This window comes from Pongo pygmaeus, chromosome 23 (genome assembly GCF_028885625.2).
Source record: "Pongo pygmaeus isolate AG05252 chromosome 23, NHGRI_mPonPyg2-v2.0_pri, whole genome shotgun sequence".
NCBI lineage: Eukaryota > Metazoa > Chordata > Mammalia > Primates > Hominidae > Pongo > Pongo pygmaeus.
This window is the reverse complement of record NC_085931.1, coordinates 34,876,689-34,895,090: the sequence shown is the minus strand read 5'-3', so window position 1 is coordinate 34,895,090 and position 18,402 is coordinate 34,876,689. Positions and strand designations below refer to the sequence as shown.

Genomic DNA, 18,402 nt, shown 5'->3' with positions numbered 1-18,402 from the left:
GAATTCAGAGATCTCATGAGGGTGGACAGGGCACTGTCTGCTCTGGGCAGTGATGGGACCACTAACAGTTGTTCTCCAGTCTCCCAGCCCCTACCCCAGGGCCACACCTTCCCAAAAGAATGGTCTCTCACATTCTTTTTTTTTTTTTTTTCTTTTGAGACAGGGTCCTGCTCTTGCCCAGGCTGGAGTGAGTGCAGTGGTACAAACTCAGCTTACTATAGCCTCGACCTCCTGGGCTCAAACAATCCTTCCTTCTCACCCTCCTTGTAGTTCGGATCACAGGCACATGCCACCATGCTTGGCTAATTTTTTTGACTTTGTAGAGAGGGCATCACACTTTGTTTCCCAGGGTGGTCTTGAATTCCTGGGCTCAAGTGATCCTCCCACCTCAGCCTCCCAAACTGCTAGGATTATAAAGATGTGATCCGCCACCCCTGGCCCCTCTCACATTCTTGACATTTAAAGTTACCATCATTGACAAGGAACATGGGTACACTCCAATTTACTCAAGAAAAAAACTCTTTTCTCCATCGAAGAGTTACGTGGCCTGGCTGCTTCCTACTCTAGTTGAGGTCTTCTTTTTGTTTCCTTTTTCTTCTTCTTCTCTCTTGTTTTTTAGAGATGAGGTCTTGCTGCGTTGCCCAGGCTGGTCTCAAAGTTCTAGCCTCCAGAGACCCTCCTGCCTTGTCCTCCCAAAGTGTTGGGATTATAGGTGTGAGCCACTCTGTCCAGCCTCAGACTATGGTCATTAGATCAGCAGCAGCAGCAGCCTTGCCTGGGAGCTTGTTAGAAATGTACTAACAGGCTCCCACCCCCAAACCCAGACCTACTGAATCAGACAGTCTGTATTTTCATAAGATCCTCAGATGATCCAAATGCGCCTTAAACTTTGAGGAGCTTTGATCCAGAACCTGAGCTGGAGGCCCCTGGGGGCCACTCTGTTCCTCACAGACTGCAAGGTATGTTTTTTTCTTGCCTCTTTTCTATGTCCCAATGTCTCCTTCTCTCTGTGTCTGACCCTGAGGACCCTGTGACATCTTCCCAGGGGAGTTTCCACTGCCAAAGAGCTGATTCTCTCTCTCTCTTTTGGTTTTGTTTTTTTTTTTTTTTTTGAGACGGAGTTTCCCTCTTGTTGCCCAGGCTGGAGGACAATGGCATGATCTCGGCTCACCGCGACCTCTGTCTCCCGGGTTGAAGTGATTCTCCTGCCTCAGCCTCCAGAGTAGCTGGGATTACAGGCATGCATCACCACGCCCAGCTAATTTTTTGTATTTTTAGTAGAGACAGGGTTTCTCCATGTTGGTCAGGCTGGTCTCAAACTCCTGAACTCAGGTGATCCGCCCACCTCAGCCTCCCAAAGTACTGGGATTACAGGCATGAGCCACCGTGCCCTACTGCCAGAGGCCTGATTCTCTAGAATCTGATGGGCTCTTCTAGACAGCAATCTCTACCTGGGCTCTTGTTGAAGAAGCCAATCAGCTCATTGGTTGGAGGTCACATGACATAAAACATGGCTGCCTTCCAAGCCCTATGTGTGGACAACCAGATAGGGACAAGTAGGCATATCACGTTCTGATACCTGGACCCACATCTGTGGTTGGGTTCACATCTGTCATTGGGTCCACATCTGTCATTGGGGGGTCTGTCCTCAGGCCCCCAGGATATACTTTTATGGGGAGTTTTCCTCCCTTCCCCCAATGTGGTCACTCATAACTTTACACCCAACAGTCAAACAGGAGTGGAAGCTACAGAGTTTCATGCAAACAATAGGCTAGACTGTGGGGCTGAGTAAAAGGCACTGGACTGTGGTAGGTCTTACTCCAAGATGGCCAAATGGAAGGGCTTTTAGCTTTCTTTGTTTTTGTTTTATATCCTGAGACAAAATGTTCAATTTCTACACTTTAGAATAAAAAGAGCCATACTTTATGTTTCATATTTTTTGTATGCTTCCTTTCATACTCTTTTGAACAATGCAATCATATTTTCATTATGAGGTATAATTGACATACCATAATATCCACTCTTTCAAAATATACTTTAAAATTCAATTGGTTTTAAGCCAATTCAGTGGTTTTTAGTATATTAACAAAGTTTTGTCACCATCACAATTATCTAATTCTAGATCATTTTCATCACCCCTAAAAGAAACTCTGTACCCATTAAACAGTCACTCCCCATTTCCCTCTTCTCCTAGCCCCTGGTAACCATTCATCTACTTTCTACCTCTGTGGATAGGAAGTATCTGCCTATTCTGGACATTTCATTCAAATGGAATAATGAAATATGTGACCTTTTATGACTGGCTTCTTTCATTTAACATAATGGTGTCAAGGTTCATCCATGTTGTAGCATATAACGGTACTTCATCCCTTCCTGTGGCTGAACTATATTCCGTTTTATGTATACACCACATTCTGTTTACCCATTCACCCGTTGATGGACTTTTGCATTGATTCTACTTTTCAGCTATTGTGAATATTGCTGTGATGAACATTCATGTGCAAGTTTTTGTCTGGACATATGTCTTCAGTTGTCTTTGGGTATACACCTAGGAATGGAATTGCTGGATAATATAACTCTATGTTGGCCAGGCGCGGTGGCACATGCCTGTAATCCCAGCACTTTGGAAGGCTGAGGTGGGTGGATCTCCTGAGGTCAGGAGTTCGAGACCAGCCTGGCTAACATGGTGAAACGCCTTCTCTACTAAAAATACAAAAACTAGCTGGGCATGGTGGTGCCCGCCTGTAATTCCAGCTACTCAGGAGGCTGAGGCAGGAGAATTGCTTCAAACCAGGAGACAGAGGCTGCAGTGAGCTGAGACGGCACCACTGCACCTCTAGCGTGGGTGACAGAGCAAGAATCTGTCTCCAGAAAAAAAAAAAAAAAAAAAAACTAACCCATATATATATATAATATGTAATATATACATAATAATATATTTTATATATATGTGTATATATGTTTAACTTTTGGAGGAAGGGCAAGCTGTTTTCCAAAGTGGCTATACATTTTAAATTCTCAGCAGCAGCACACAAGGGTTTCAATTTCTTCAGACATCCTCAACAATACTTTTAATCTGTCTTTTCTGTTATACCCCTCACAGAGTGTGTGAAGTGATGTCTTATTGTGGTTTGATTGGCAATGTCTTGATTAAACTAGCTTTGTACTAAGTTTTGAAATTGGGAAGCATGAGTTCTACAACTTTTTCTTTTTCAAAATTATTTTGGAGATTCTGAGTCACTTTAATTTCCACATGAATTTTAGGGCCAATTTGTCAGTTTGTGCAAACAAGCCAAGTGGAATTTTAATGCAGACTGTGTTGAATTTGACATCTTAACATTACTACGCCTTCCAATCATGAACATGGGATGTCTTCCCATTTATTAAGGTCTTCTTTAAGTTTTCCCCCAACTTTTAAATTATGAAAACATTTAAAATCCAGAAAATGAAAGGACTAGTACAACAACACTAATATATGCAACCCCAGTTTCAACTTACTGTTTTTTGAACATAAGATACCAACATCATGACACCCCACCTAAGGACTTTTTAGCAAAACATTCTAATTTCTCTACTGGGATTATTGTTTGTCTTCCTCCACAATAATGTGAGCACTAAAGGTAGAGATTTTTGTGTATTTTGTTCACTACTGCTTCCTCTGCACCAAAAACACTGCCTGGTCGTGGGTACTTTTCTAGTTTTAGGAAGGAGAAGACAAGATATAGGTCCTGACTCTGATTCTGCCTCTCATTCATATGCTACTCTGAGGATCCCTTCCCCTTGAAGAACTTGTTTCTTCATCTACAAAATGGGGATAATACTACTACTCATCAAGGTGGTTGTGAGGATTAAACAAGGTAAGAGAAGTAAAATTGCATGTTAGTTATCAGATAGTTTTGTTTTCCCATCTAGCTCCAATGACGGAGAGGATTTGCTCTAGTCTGTCCCTCTGGGCTCTGGGCTTCTAATGGGCAGACACCTTCCTCCATGATGTTTGTAGCTGCAGAGCCTGGCACAGTCCCTCAAGACAAGCTTTTTGACTTGAACTGCTGATGGTCTTCCATGAACAATTCAACAGAAACCCAGTAGCGTCCACTTCCTTGTATGCACTTGCCCCTCTTTTTACATTTATTACACATTTATTGCTACCTAATAATCCCCTATACTTATCTGTTACTTTATCCAATTATTCAACAGTTTTCAACAGAAATACCTAGAAGAGAGATATTCCAACTTCATTAGACCCTGAGATTCTATTTTTAACATTTCTTCCATGGATTGTTGAATGTTTCCAGTGATTGATCCACCTTCCCTTGGCCTTATCTGCATTCCAGATTTGGTTGCGTGTCCATCTCTATGTTGCCAGACTTGCCTCACAGACCCAGCTTGAACACAAGATGGGTGCTTGCTGAAGAGCAGGACTCATTCTGTTGAACCTGCATGCTTGCTCAGGTCAGATTGCTTGGTGGTGCTTCTTCAATTTCTTTCAATAGCACATTGTAGTTTGCTGTGTTGAAGTGTTGCTTTTCTTTGGTTAAATTTATTCTAAGTATTTTATTCTTTTTGGTGCTATTGTAAATGAAAGTGTTGTTTTAATTTTGTTTTTGATCCTTTACTGCAAATGTATACTATTGATTTTTGTGTATTAATCTTGTATCCTGCAACCTTGCTGAACTTGCTTATTAGTTCTAATGGTTTTTAAGTGAGTTCCTTAGGAGTTCCTATAATGTCATCTGTGACTAAAGATAGTTTTACTTCTTTCTTTCTGATCTGGATTCCACCTTGTTCCTTTTTCTTGCCTAATTGCCCTAATAAATAGAAGTAGTGTGAATGAAGATTCTTGTCCTGCTCTTGATCTTGAGGGGAAACACTCGATCTTTCACAAGGAATGAAGCATGGTGTTTATAGGTTTTTCATAGATGCTCTTTGTCAGGCTGAGGAAGTTCCTTTCTAGTCTTCATCTGTTGAGTAATTTTATCATAAAAGGATGTTAGATTTTGTCAAATGCCTTCTCTGCATTAGGATGATCATGTGACTTTCTATTACTATGAAGTGCTATATGGATTGGTTTTTGTACATTGAACCACATTTGTACTCCTGGGATAAATCCTACCTGGTCAATGTGTATAATCCTCTTAATATGCTGCTGAATTTGGTTTGCTAATATTTTGCTGAGGATTTTTACATCTATATTTATAAGGACATTGCTTTGTAACTTTATTTTCTTGTAATGTGTTTTTCTGTCTTTGGTATCAGGGTAATGCTGGCCTCATAGAATGAGTTGAAAAATATTTCTTCCTGTTCTGTTTTTTGGAAGAGTTTGTGAAGGGTTGGTGTTAACTCTTCACGCTTTTGGTTGAATTCACCAGTGAAGCTATCTGGTCCTGGGCTTTTCTTTGTAGGAATTTTATTTATTGATTTATTGATTTATTTTTCGAGACGGAGTCTCGCTCTGTCGCCCAGGCTGGAGTGCAGTGGTGCGATCTCGGCTCACTGCAAGCTCCGCCTCCCTGGTTCACACCATTCCCCTGCCTCAGCCTCCCGAGTAGCTGGGACTACAGGTGCCCACCACCATGGCCCATCTAATTTTTTTCTATTTTTAGTAGAGATGGGGTTTCACTGCATTAGCCAGGATGGTCTTGATCTCCTGACCTCGTGATCCACCCACCTTGGCCTCCCAAAGTGCTGGGATTATAGGCGTGAACCACCGAGCCCGGCTTTTTGGTAGGACTTTTTAAAAATTAATATTTTAATATCTTTACTTTTACAGGTCTATTCAAATTTTATATTTCCTCTTAAGTCAGTTTTGGTAGATTGTATGTTTCTAAAATTTTCTCATTTCATCAAGGTTATCTCATTTGTTCACATACAATTATTCACAGTATTTCTTTATAAACCTTTGTACTTCTCTAATACCAGTAGTGATGTGTCCATTTTCTTTCTTTCTGGTGTCTGGGTTTTTTTTTTTTTTTTTTTGATATAAGGTTTTCCTATGTTACCCAGACTGGAGTGCAGTGGTGCAATCACAGCTCAATGTAACCTTGAACTCCTGGGCTAAAGTGATCCTCCCACCTCAGCCACCCAATTAGCTAGGACTACAGGTGTGCACCAACACACTCAACTAATTTTTTCTTTCTTTCTTTTTTTTTTTTTTGAGATGAAATTTTGCTCTTGTCACCCAGGGTGGAGTGCAGCAGTGTGATCTTGGCTCACTGCAACTCTGCTTCTTGGGTTCAAGCGATTCTCCTGCCTCAGCCTCCCAAGTAGCTGGGATTACAGATGCCTGCCACCATGCCCAGCTAATTTTTTATTTTTAGTAGAGATGGTGTTTCACCATGTTGGCCAGGCTGGTCTCAAACTCCTGATATCAGGTGACCCGCCCATCTCGGCCTCCCAAAGTGCTGGGATTACAGGCATGAACCACTGGGCCTTGCCTCCTAGCTAATTAAAAAAAATAATAATAACTCTTTTTGTAGAAACAAGTCTCACTATGTTGCCCAGGCTGGTCTCAATCTCTTGGCCTCAAGTGATCCTCCTGCCTTGGCCTCCCAAAGTGCTGGGATTAGAGGTGTGAGCCATTGCACCCATCCTCCACTTTCTTGGTGAATAATTTGAGCTTATTTTTTCACTTGGCTATTCTAACGAAAGGTTTGCCAATTTTTGTTGATCTTTTCAAAGATCCAATTTTTGGTTCCATTGATTTTCTCTATTGTTTTTCTGTTTTCCATTTCATTTATCTCCATTCTAATCTTTATTATTTCCTGTCTTCTATTGGTGTTGGGTTTAGTTTACTCTTATTTTTCTAGTTCCTTAAGGTGTAAAGTTAGGTTATTGATTCAAGATCGTCCTTCTTTAACTTATGTGTTTACAGCCATAAATTTTGCTCTTAGCACTGCTTCTGCTGCATCCTATAAATTTGGGCATGTTGTGTTTTCATTTTTATTCATTCAAGATACTTTTTAATTTCCCTTGTGATTTCATCTTTGACCCATTGGTTGTTTAAGAGTGTGCTGTTTAATTTCTATGTGCTTGTGAATTTCCTAGTTTTCCTTTTGTTCTTGATTTTTAACTTTATTCCACTGTGTCCAGAGAACATTCTTTGTATGATTTCAGTCTTCTTAAATTTGAGACTTAGGACCAAATATATTCTCTATACTGGAGAATATTCCACGTGCTCTTTAGAAGAATGCTTATTTTGCTCCTGTCAGGTGGAATGTTCTGTTCATGTCTAGTGTGTGCAATTGGTTTATAGTGCTTTTCAAGTCCTCTATTTTCTTGATGGTCTTGTGTAGTTTTTCTATTACTGAAAGTGGGGGCCAGGTGCGGTGGCTCACGCCTCTAATCCCAGCACTTTGGGAGGCTGAGGCGGGCGATTTGCCTGAGCTCAGGAGTTTGAGACCAGCCTGGGCAATACAATGAAATCCCATCTGTACTAAAATACAGAAAAAAATTAGCCAGGCGTGGTGGCATGCGCCTGTAATCCCACCTACTCGGGCGGCTGAGGCAGGAGGATTGCTTGAACCTGGTAGGTGGACGTTGCAGTGAGCTGAGATCGCACCACTGCACTCCAGCCTGAGTGACAGAGTAAGACTCCATCTCAAAAAAAAAAAAAAAAAAAAAAAAAAAAAAAAGTTGGGTATTGAAGTCACCAACTATTATTACTGACAATGTAATCATATTTAACCCTTTACTTTTAAAATTCTTTTTGGAAGCTGGAAGGATCTGTAACCACCACCCACTTCCACATCAGACCCTATGCATATGCCAACTGTCTGTTCCTCAGCAGCTCTTATGTTGTTCCAGTTCTTTATTAGGCAAAGAACAGTTTTTTTTTTAGCATTTCTTTTAAGGAAGGTGGCTCAGATCATTGAGCCAGCCAGGCCCTGCAGGATGGGCTGCGATTAGGGTCACAAGTACTTCTCTCGAAACTCACAGATTTTCTTCGTGACCATTGGATCCAATGTTGAAAAGTCCCAGTCGGCCAACTGCATTAGTCGATCATGGGCCTCCCTAAAGAGGCCAGAGCCGATATTCAGCTCTACCCGCATACGCCACTCAGCTAGCTTGGAGCTGTTGAGGAAGACATTATAGTTGGCTGCCATGGGCTGTGGATAGACAAAGACGAAGATGTGGTCAGCCTGGGGACCAGCCCCATCTGGGTCCTCTCCCACAGCCTCAGGCCCACGTCCCCAACATCTACCTATGCAAAGAATTAGGCTGTTGACCCCAAAGGCCTGAGCAAGGGGTCACAGACTATGTAATAGATGTAGGTGGGGATGGAGGATTCAGAATCCTCCAGGGTCTCTGGTCACTGGTCTTCTTGCTCCAAGCCTTCTGAACTATGCTGAGAGGGCTTCTGGCCCAGGCACTTCCCACTTCTCCAGCCTGCGACCTCGCATGAATCCTGCCTTCTTCCAGGGAAACCCCTTATCCCAGGTGTGTGTATGTGGATGAGGGAGAAAACTCAGGTTTTTTCTCTCCATGTTCAACCTCCCACTGTGATCAAGCTCAGGGGCTAGGATGGGAGACCTGGTGGGCAGTCTACCGTGCAGTTTGTCTGGCTCACTAAGACAGTCTACCCTGTAGTTTGGTTTGCACCCAAGATCTTTGGGAAGCCCAAGAAGGGGTGGGTGGTGGGTGAAATGTAAGGGGTGGGGACGAAGCATATGGCTGAACCCTTGGGGCAGGCCAGAATGATTTTTCCTGGTGCTGATCTGCCCTGCAAACAGACCAAAGAGACTAATTTTCATATTAGCCAGAGATCTCTGGGATAGGGAAAAGAACACTGCATTTTCTGGTCAACCCACCAGGACCCCAGGTGCCTCCTCCTGGCATATCTCTGGCTGATATGCAAATTAGTCTCTTTGGTCAGTGTGCAGTGCCCTAGCTGGTATGCAAGATGGCCAGTTTAGACCCTGGCCAGTGTCTTGAGAAGCAGAACTGGTCCCCCTCCCCTGCATGTAGAGGCCACATAAATGCCCCACACTCAGGTGTTGCTCCAAATGCACAGTGGATGCCCCTCAGACCCAGCTAGGAGAGCTGTCCTCCAGAGCTGTCTGTCTGGAGCTCTGGGAAAGAGGCAGGGCCAGAAGGACACCCAGGAAGCCAGTGAACATTTCCTGGAGAGTCCAGCAAGAGGAGGAGGTATCTGGGATGCTGGGGGATTGAGCAGGAAATGCAGTGTTCTTCTCTATCCCAGGCTCACCCTTCAGCTCCTCCCACACCGAAGAATCTTTGTCAAGTGTGGAGAACTGTGATCCCTCCTGATTCATAATATTCTGTGCTTCCTGTTGCCCCCAGATTGAGTCCAGGCCCCCAGACCTGGCTCCCGCAGCCCCCACGACAGCCCCGCCTGCCTTTCCCGCCTCACCAGCCTATCCTCAAGTGATGGCCCCACTGGTCACACAGGAGTCCTACCTCTGCCCAGGGTCTAACCCTCCTCCAACCCACCCCACACCTGCATCATCTCCACCACGGCCACCAAGTCAGCCAGTGAGATGTGGTCCCCGGTGATGAACATCTTATCCTGCAGAAACTTCTCCTCAAAGAGCTGCAGGCTGTTCTTCACCTCTTCCACTGCATGCTCCATCTTCTCAGCTGAAACTTCCTCCCCTGTTATCTTTGGGATCAGCAACTGGCCAGGGTTGGGAAGAGGAGGGAAGAGGAGGCTGCACTCCAGGGCCACCTGCCCTGTCAGGTCTCTGTACTCTTGTCTGCCGGATTGATATTGAACAGTTCCCAGGACATAAAGTAGTTTCACCTCTTTCAGCAGTTCTGATTGGTGAAAGCTGCAGGGAACCATGTGTTCACAAGGATTTGGGGAGCTCAGCAGGCATAAGTCCTGTGATTGATTAGTGATGCCTGTCACAAGCATAGAATTCGAAGCAGAGACACATGTACTGGTTATTTGTCAGCTTCAAATTTTCTTTTTTCTTCTTTTGGTTTTTTTTTTTTTTTTTTTTTTTTTTTTGAGACGGAGTCTCACTCTGTTGCTCATGCTGGAGTGCAGTGGTGGGATATTACCTTACTGCAACCTCAGCCTGCTGGGTTCAAGAAATTTTCCTGCCTCAGCCTCTGGAGTAGCGTGGATTACAGGCATGTGCCAGAATGCCTGGGTAACTTTTGTATTTTTAGTAGAGACGGGGTTTCACCATGTTGGCCAGGCTGTTATTGAAGTCGTGACCTTGTGATCCGCCCCCCTCGGCCTCCCAAAGTGCTGGGATTACAGGCATGAGCCACCGTGCCCGGCCATCTTCAAATTTTCTATGAGCCATGTTTTTTTTTTTTTTTTTTTGAGTTGGAGTCTCACTTTGTCACCCACGCTGGAGTGCAGTAGCATGATCTCGGCTCACTGCAACATCCACTTCCCTTGTTTAAGCGATTCTCCTGCCTCAGCCTCCTGAGTAGCTGGGATTACAGGTGCCCACCACCACACCGGCTAATTTTTTTCTATTTTTCGTAGAGACGGTGTTTCACAATGTTGGACAGGTAGGTCTTGAACTCCTGACCTCAAGAGATCCACCTGCCTTGGCCTCCCAAAGTATTGGGATTATAGGCGTGAGCACTGCGCCTGGCCTTCTGTGGGCCTTTTGACGCTGAGATTGTCTAGTTCAGAATGAAATGCCTCGAATGCTGTCCTGGGTGAGTCATATCAGCCCCTCCTGTATGCCCTTCCCTTCACCCTAATAAGACTCTTTCATGCCCATTGTTTCAGTGCACACTCCTGACAGCTCTGTAAGGCAGGCAGGAGAAGGAGCTGAGGAAATGAGGCCCAGAGAGGGAGGGAGACTTACTTGAGTTCACTGGCAGTCAGCAGGGCCAGAACTGGCCTCCAGCCTTCCTGACTCCCTTGAGCCCTTGTCCCCTTGTCCCCTTGTCCCCAAGCCCCAGAAGTGACCCTGCTCACCTTGAGCCAGACTATCTTCTTCATGGGCAGCTGAAAGGCTGTGTGTTGCCAAGCCATGAACTCATCCACACTGGCACGTACGTGCAGGTCTGGCGGGTACCAGTGTGATGGTGCGCTGTACTTGCGACACAGGTAGTAGAGGATGGCCACGCTGCAGAAGGAGCTGGTCAGGGGCACTGCCCTTGCCTTCCTGAGTGCTGCTACATCAGCCACCCCGGTGTGGCCTGGGCTCAACTGCTGGGGCTTCCAGAGCAAAGAGGAGCCCAAACTGCCTCGAGAAAGTCCTTCACCAGAGCTGTCTGTCTGACAGTCAGTAAGGGCTGGGAAGGAGCCCTGCAGGGTGAGTAGGAGTTGGGGGCCGGTGGTATAACAAAGAGTAGGCCAGCAAGGGGAACAACACGTGTTGAATTGGGATGCTGAGGCGGGAGGATCACTTGAGCCCAGGAATTTGAGGCTACTGTGAGCCAAGATCATACCACTGCACTCCAGCTTGGGTGAAAGAGCAAGATCCTTTTTCAAAAACAAAAAACAGGCTGGGCACACTGGCTCACACCTGTAATCCCGGCACTCTGGGAGGCCAAGGTGGGCGGATCCCTTGAGGCCAGGAGTTGGAGACCAGCCTGGCCAACATGGTGAAACCCTGTCTCTACTAAAATGAAAATACAAAAATTAGCTAGTTGTAGTGGCACACACCTGTAATCCCAGCTACTTGGGAGGCTGAGGCACGGGAGTCACTTGAACCTGGGAGGCAGAGGTTGTAGTGGCCAAGATTGTGCCACTGCACTCCAGCCTGAGCCACAGAGCAAGACTCTGTCTCAAAAAACCAACAAAGAAAAACACATGCTGAAATATGAGGGTAAAGGGAGCAAGATGAATTTGAAGAAAGGAGAGTAGGGGGTTGCAACTGGAAGAAGGGTGGGGGAGATTGGGGAGTGATGAGGCAGCCAGAGACACTGTGGAGGCCACAGAGGGTAGCCCCTGGAGATGCAGGGAGGTTATGGACTTAATCCTTAAGATTAGGCATTGTATAAGCCAGGGCATGAAAGGATCCATCTCTCTGGTGCTGGATGGAGGGTGAGCCCGAGGGGGCAGAATGGACAACAGAGGGGCCAGCAACTATCGGGAAGGTTGTGGTGTCTGGGAATGGTGGAGGCCATGGGGACAGAGGGAAGGGGACAGAGGGGAGACATGCTTCGGAGGGGATGTCCTAGGCCTTGCTGATTGATGGCTGGTGTGGGAACCTCCGCAGGGCAAGGGCTCCTTTATTATCACCAACAGCAACCATGCCAAGGTAAAAAGGTCAGGGCATGGAGAGAACTATCGGTTAAAATGTGGCAGGAGAGACAGCCACCGACTGCAAGACTCAGAACTTCTTGGCTGGGCGCGGTGGCTCACGCCTCTAATCCTAGCACTTTGGGAGGCCGAGGCGGGCGGATCATGAGGTCAGGAGATCGAGACCATCCTGGCTAACACGGTGAAACCCTGTCTCTACTAAAAATACAAAAAAATTAGCCAGGCATGATGGCAGGCGCCTGTAGTCCCAGCTACTTGGGAGGCTGAGGCAGAAGAATGGCATGAACCCGGGAGGTGGAGCTTGCAGTGAGCCGAGATCGCGCCACTCCAGCCTGGGCGACCGAGTGAGACTCCGTCTCAAAAAAAGAACTTCTTTGGATCCTGATCCAAACAAACTGCCAAGAAAATATTTAGGAGATAATCAAAGAGTTTTGAATAGGAGCCACATATTAGATGAAATCCAGGAATTATTGTTAATTTTATGAGGTATCTTAATGGTATCGTAGTGACACTACGCTCTATCCTAGCCCAGGCTGGAGTGCAGTGGTGCAATCAGAGTTCACTGCAGTCATGAACTCCTGGCCTCAAGTGATCCTACTGTGTCAGCCTCTCAAAGTGCTGGGATTATAGGCATGAGCCACCGCACCCAGCCTGTTGCTTTTTTTTTTTTTTTTAAGAACTCTTATCTCTGAAAAGTATGTTCCTAAACATTTATTGATTTAGTTACTTATTTATTTTTATTTTTGAGATGAGATCTCACTCTGTTGCCCAGGCTGAAGTGCAATGACGCAATCTTGGCTCACTGCATCCTCTGCCTCCTGAGCTCAAGCAGTCTTTCTGTCTCAGCCTCCCGAGTAGCTGGGACTACAGGTGCAGACCACCATGCTGTCTAATTTTTGTATTTTTTGTAGATATGGGGTTTTGCCATGTTGTCTAGGCTAGGCTGGTCTTGAACACATGAGCTCAGGCCATCCCCTCACTTCATCCTCCCAAAGTGCTGGGATTACAGGCGTGAGCTGGCCCCTAAACATTTATGACTGGAATGATGGGGTGTCTGGGAGGCAGGGGAATAGAAATGATGTAAAATGAACCTGAAGTTGGCAACAGTCAGAGCTGGGTGATGGGTTTGTGGGGTTCCTCATGCCCCTCATTAGTTAGTATTCACTCTCCTTTAGTGCACGTGTGAGATTTTCCATGGTAAAACAGACAAATGCTCACACTGATCCTCCCAGGAGGAGTAGAGACAGACGGTGCAAGGGCCCTGGGGAAGACTTACCTTTCACTTAAGATAAATTTCCCATCTTTGAGGCTGGGCAGCTTCTTGAGGGGGTTGATGTCAATGTATCCTTTGCTGTGGTGGTGACCTGGGAGGGGCAGGGAAGGTCTGAGGCTGTGGGACTCCAGGGGAGAGAGAACTGAGACTCCCAGAGACACAAATGCCTCCCTCTCCATTTTCTCAAGAAGAGGGAACTGAGGCCTAGAGGGACATCGCCTCTCACCCCCGGTCACAGGGCAAGGCAGTTGCAGAACTGGACTGGGATCAGAACTGCTGGCTCCCAGCCTGCTCCACCCTAGGTCTGGTGACTCCCGTGCCTCCTACCTGTGTCCCAGGACCAGGATGACCCTTTTGCCCAGAAGCTGGAGGCCTCCAGTGCCCACCCCCAAAGCTGGATCTGAAAACACAGCCTTTGAATCACCCGAAGCCCTGAGGGCTTGAGTCCCATATCCACTTCCACTGTCCTCACTCTGTCCCCTCTTTAAGGAAGCCAGGCTCAGCACACAGCTGGACATTGAAAGGGAAGCCTCTCGGACACAATCAGGGTCATCTGAACAGGGAACCTGATGTGGGGGCAGGAACTGAAACTCTTCCTGGACCAGCTGCCTCCAGTTGGAAACATTTCTGGGGGCTCCACCTGCACCCCGTTCATTTCCACAGCTTCCCTGTCTCTTCCTCTGTGTTCTAGAGGCTTCTGCTTTTGCAGGCTGAGCTTTTGGAGTCCCTCTGTGCTGGGGATGGAGTTGGAGCCCACCCCTCTGACCCTCACTGGAGATCAGTGGAGCCCTGAGCCTTTCTGAACACTGGGGAGGATGGGTGTAGATGGACTGTGCACTTCTGCCCCCTTTGCCAACCTGGTGGGCAGGTGCTGAGTTCACAAGGTCCTAGAATCCCACAAGGAAGCCAGGGTGCCTGGTGGGAACCCAGGGAGTCCCAGTTGCTGTTCCTTCCCCCTTCTGGTCGAAAAGCCTGTTCATCTCTGGCGTGGGGACTGTCATTAGTGAGCACTGACTAAGGTAGGCTAGACAGGGATGCAGCCTACAAGCCCTGTGGCATCTTTTCCTTCCCTGCGGACCTCTGGGGTGATTCCCTTGTCTCTGTCTCTGCTCCTCAGAAACGCCCCTATCAGGCTGGGTGTGGTGGCTGATGCCTGTAATCCCAGCACTCCGGAGGCTGAGGTGGGCAGATCACTTGAGGTCAGGAGTTTGAGACCAGCCTGGCCAACATGGTGAAACCCCTGTTAAAAATACAAAAAATTAGCTGGGCGTGGTGGCGTGCACCTCTAATCCCACTACTCGGGAGGCTGTGGCAGGAGACGCACTTGAACCCAGCGGAGGTTGCAGTGAGCCGAGATAGCACCACTGCACTCCAGCCTGGGCAACAGAGCGAGACTCCATCAAAAAACAAGAAAAAAAGAAAAGCCCCAATCTGTGTGCCCTGCCTCCCCCCAGGACCGGGCCTGCCAGGCAGCAGTGGGAGCTGACCTTTCAGCAGATCCACAAACTGAAAGTTGAACCGGATGTCATGCTTCTTTGAGAAGATGTAAACGGCACGGCAGGGTGCTGACAGCAGGTCCATGTAGAGCTCCAGGGCCATGTTGAGACACATGCCAGGCCCCACAGCTGCAGCTGGCCAGCTACAGACCTGGGCCTATGTCTGGCCAGAGTCCCTGGCCCTGTGCCATCTCTGATCTGGGCCCAGGATCCTGTGTTCCCCAGGGAAACCTCTTGTTTCCCTTTGTGTTGTCATAAGGCCAGGAAGCCTGCAATTCTCACAGCAGCAAGGATTCTAAGGAGGCCCAGGAGTAGGCTGGCAGAGGCCCATGGCAAAGGTGTGGCAGCTGTGACCCTACTCTCTCCCCTCACATATGTCTGTGTCCTGTGGCGCCACCTCACAGACACCTGTTTGAGAAGGGATTATGCCTAGGAATTCCCATGGCTGGATTTTCATTGCAGAACCTGACGAAAGGGGCTTTGCAGGGTCCAGAATGAGGAAGAGGCAATGAGAATTATCCCTGGAGGATTCTAGAAGTAGAGACTGGGAGTATCCACAGGTAAATCGAGCCTGAACTATGACTAGAAAGGAATTGGGAGAAAGAGACACAGGAAACTGCGAACTTCAGGAGCACTGGTGACACCACCACCAGGAAGTCAGGGGGCACTCAGCCGGTGTGTGCCTCACAGAAGAGCCTGGAAACTTCCTGGCCTGGGTTGGGGCTGCAGTGGCCAGACTGTGCACCTCGTGGCCCAGGAAGGTAACTAGAGCCCCACATAGAGGACTGAGTGCCACTCACTCTGTGCTGTGATCTAATAGGTCTAGGCTCAGAAATGGGACTGACCCCATTTCTGGTGACAGAGTAAGCCTGGAGACAAGCGAAGAGCATGCAGTATGTTTATTGCAGACAGCAGGGTGCAGTGCAGTGGGCTGCACCCACTCAGCGGAGCCACTCCTGCAGCAACTGCACCTGCTTCTGGGCCAGCTGGGGGTCCTGCTGAGACTCACTGTGGTTCAGAGGCTGGAGTATGAGCTTGTGGGCCTCCAGGAAGAGCTCAGTACCATGGGCAGCCGCCACACGGGCCCGCCACACTGCCAGCTGGGGCCAGTCTTGGAAGAGGTCGCAGCCAACAGCAGTGGGCTGGGAAGACAGGGCAGCTGGGGTTGGGGCTCAGCCCCATGCCCAGAGTCCCCCCAGAGGGCAGGTGGGTAGGAAAGCTTCACCTGCATCACCTCCATCAACACCAAGTCTTCCAGGGAGATCTGCTCCATTGCCAGGAAGGGCTTGGCCACCAGCACCTCCCCATCCAGGTGCTGCAGGGCTGGCATCAGCCTCCCCAACAGCGGCTCCAGCTGTGCAGCATCCACAGGCTGCCCCAAGAAGTGGGGCAGGAGAGACTGGGCTGGGAGGATAGAAGCAGCTTAACATAGACTCTTGGAAGCCTCTTGGGCCTCCTCTCCATCCCTTCCTGGCTGCCATTCATTAGTGATGTCCTCTGGGGCTCTGTGTTCAGAAGGTTTCTAAGGATTCATTCAGGCTTAGTGGAAGGAGTACTGTGATAGATTAGTTATGTCTGCTGAGGGCAGTGGAAGTGAAGCTAATATGTAATATGTACCAACTGGTACCTTCCATCTCTGGGGGTCCAGGCTCCTGCCCCAGCCTGCATGACAGGGCCTAGGAAGCTCACCTTGCACAGGTGGACATTGGTGGCAGGCAGCTGGATGGTGACATGCTTCCACGCGAAGTACTCATCCACACAGGTGTGGGCTTGCAGCTCAGATGGGTACCAGTGTCCCCGTATCCAGTACTTTCAACTCAGGTATAAAACAATGACCACGCTGTGGGCAGGGGATGTCAGAGATCTTTTCTCCAGCCTGTCAGGGCCAGGTGGCTTCATTGCTCATACTCAGGGTGATTTGACCAGGTTTTCTCCCCACCTTCACCTTCAGGGGAGGACCTCCCCTATACTGCAACTCCCTCCAGGCAGTATCTCCCTACGACCAAACCACTCTGTTTCTCCATTTCCAACTCTGATCCTCCCTGGGCCTGTGTTTCCACCTCCCCTCCCAGTTACCATACCATCCTGCCCTCTGTGCCCAGGCCCCACTCCCTGGCATCAGGATCCCCACTTAGAGTGAGAGAGGCAGGCCTGCCATGTAGGCCCTGCCCAAAGGATCTCCAAGTTCCCTTCCTAGTGCCCCAGAGCACTAGGTGCCCATTTTCCATCCTCAGGTAAGCCCTGGGAGGGGGATACATTATTCCTCCCACTCTATTTTACAGAGGAGAAATCTGGCACACAAAGTTCTGTGATTTGCCCAAGGGCATGGAGTGAGAAAGTGGGGAGCTGGGATTGAAAGTGGAGTCTCCCCTGGGTCTGCCCAGCTCCTGGGACTCTGAAAGGATGAGCTGGGGACATTTGGGGAGGAGCCAGCCTCAAGCCCGAGCCTTGCCCGCTGGCTTCAGGTTGTCCAGGTTTATGTGGGTGACCTATGTCCTTTCCCCACCTGGGCAGCTCCAGCTGGCTCAGGCTCTAGCCAGGTTCCAGCCTCCAGCTTTAGCCCAAAGGTGCCCCTGGGTCCAGCCTCTGCATCAGAGCTACACAGGCTGAAATGAGGAAGGAGCCTCAGTGATTTGGAAAGATCTCCAAGCCAGGGGAAGATCTCCCCTCTCGCCTCTGCCTCCCCCTACAACTCTGAGCCCCAGAACCCAGGCAGATCCTGGCTCTGACCCTGGGTGGGCACCAGGTCACCATTACCTCTCTGCTAGTAGGAAGTCGCCATCTCTGAGGGCAGGCACCTTCCCCAGGGGGTTCACTTTCAGGAACTCAGGCTTCAGGTGCTCCCCTGGTGGGCAGAAAGGAGAGAAGGCTCAGTGCAGGGCCTGGTCCTTGGCACCCACTCCATGGGGCCCAGCCCAGCCACCTGGCTCACCCCAAGCCAACTCCACCATCCACAGCTCAAAAGGGATGTCATTCTGTCTTGCAAAAGTGGATAGTGTGTCAGGTCCAGGAAGAGTTCAAGCCCTGTTGCTGCTCCTCTCACCTGCCCTTCCCAGAATTCTGGAGCTCCAGGAGTTGCTCAGCCCTTCTCCACCAGTTCTGAGCTGTTTCCTGTCCATAGTCTGCTGCAGTGGGCCAGAGCACAGGGCAGGGTTGGCTTCAGGGACTTTCTCTGGGCATTCCTGGGCAGAGAACTTCATCTTCTCTCTTAACTCTTGCTGAGAATTCTCTGGAGCTAGGCACCTTGTAAAACCCATGTCCCAGAATGCCAAACCTGGAAATGCAATGTCAGTGCTGAAGCTGCATTGAAACTGAATGAATGAGGTCCCCATCCTCTTATCTATATACCCTATCAGTCTGTTGAATGTCAAAGTATGTAGGGGTGGTGTGGGGGAGCCTACAGGGAGTCTCCATTTCTGTAGCTTTCCACATGT

The 18,402-nt window shown here is 48.3% G+C and overlaps 1 protein-coding gene across 3 annotated transcripts; it reads right to left on the bottom strand.

Moving 5' to 3' along the window:
• Window positions 1-3,483: 3,483 nt before the first annotated feature.
• LOC129022960 (glutathione S-transferase theta-4-like) lies at window positions 3,484-17,809 on the bottom strand. Of its 3 annotated transcripts, XM_054469348.2 has the most exons (8): window positions 17,726-17,809; window positions 16,194-16,372; window positions 14,960-16,110; window positions 13,476-13,563; window positions 10,907-11,057; window positions 9,458-9,634; window positions 7,934-8,105; window positions 3,484-4,961 (listed from the first exon to the last, which is right to left on the bottom strand). In XM_054469348.2, exons 3-8 carry the CDS (start codon window positions 15,081-15,083, stop codon window positions 4,951-4,953), a joined length of 723 nt encoding a protein of 240 aa, XP_054325323.2. In that variant the 5' UTR covers window positions 15,084-16,110; window positions 16,194-16,372; window positions 17,726-17,809; the 3' UTR covers window positions 3,484-4,950. The 3 variants fall into 3 exon arrangements, with proteins under 3 accessions (XP_054325323.2, XP_054325322.2, XP_054325324.2); XM_054469347.2 differs by lacking the exons at window positions 3,484-4,961; window positions 10,907-11,057; window positions 16,194-16,372; window positions 17,726-17,809 and having other exon boundaries at window positions 7,790-8,105; window positions 9,458-9,788; window positions 14,960-15,200; XM_054469349.2 differs by lacking the exons at window positions 3,484-4,961; window positions 10,907-11,057; window positions 16,194-16,372; window positions 17,726-17,809 and having other exon boundaries at window positions 7,790-8,105; window positions 9,458-9,668; window positions 14,960-15,200.
• Between the last annotated feature and the right edge of the window lie 593 nt (window positions 17,810-18,402).

What these genes read in the sequence shown, in the direction of transcription:
- LOC129022960 (XM_054469347.2), bottom strand. Translation starts at nt 15,083, where the DNA reads ATGTGTCTCAACATGGCCCTGGAGCTCTACATGGACCTGCTGTCAGCA. An exon ending in GTTTGTGGATCTGCTGAAAG is followed by an intron (nt 13,564 to 14,959) that starts GTCAGCTCCCAC and finishes TGCCCCTCCCAG; the next exon opens with GTCACCACCACAGCAAAGGA. An exon ending in AAATTTATCTTAAGTGAAAG is followed by an intron (nt 9,789 to 13,475) that starts GTAAGTCTTCCC and finishes GGTTCCCTGCAG; the next exon opens with CTTTCACCAATCAGAACTGC.